The sequence below is a fragment of the Myotis davidii genome, unplaced genomic scaffold (assembly GCF_000327345.1).
Source record: "Myotis davidii unplaced genomic scaffold, ASM32734v1 scaffold960, whole genome shotgun sequence".
NCBI classification, from domain to species: Eukaryota; Metazoa; Chordata; class Mammalia; order Chiroptera; family Vespertilionidae; genus Myotis; species Myotis davidii.
Window position 1 is genome coordinate 2762923 of NW_006293003.1, and position 310 is coordinate 2763232.

At 63.2% G+C, this 310-nt stretch overlaps 1 protein-coding gene across 1 annotated transcript in view; it reads right to left on the minus strand.

The window, feature by feature from the left end:
- LOC102773829 overlaps positions 1 to 310 on the minus strand; it is a 37701-nt gene that overhangs the window by 17292 nt on the left and 20099 nt on the right. The window contains exon 7 of the mRNA XM_015565801.1: positions 21 to 265. Within this exon, the coding sequence (XP_015421287.1) occupies positions 21 to 265 (245 nt within the window). The remainder of the gene's footprint in view (positions 1 to 20; positions 266 to 310) is intronic.

The following is a 310-nucleotide window of genomic DNA, read 5'->3' on the forward strand; positions in this document are numbered from 1 at the left end:
TCTCGTTCTCCGCCTCCAGCTCGGAGATCTTGCCGTAGCTCCTGGCGTTGCAGTCTTCCAGGTCGGCGATGAGCTGCAGGTACTGGTCCAGCTCCCTCTGCAGGCGGGAGATGTCGCCCCGCAGCGCGCCGTTGTCCCGCTCCAGCCCGGACACTTTGCTCGCCTGTCGCTCGCTCTGCGTTCGGAGGGCCCGGATCTTTCGATGGCATCTCTCTTGGTCTCGCTGAAGCCGGACGTTGTCGTGTAAAACTCGGCTTCTCTCCTCCTTCAGTCCGGAGACGAGCTGACGAAACCGCCTCCTGGCTCTCTC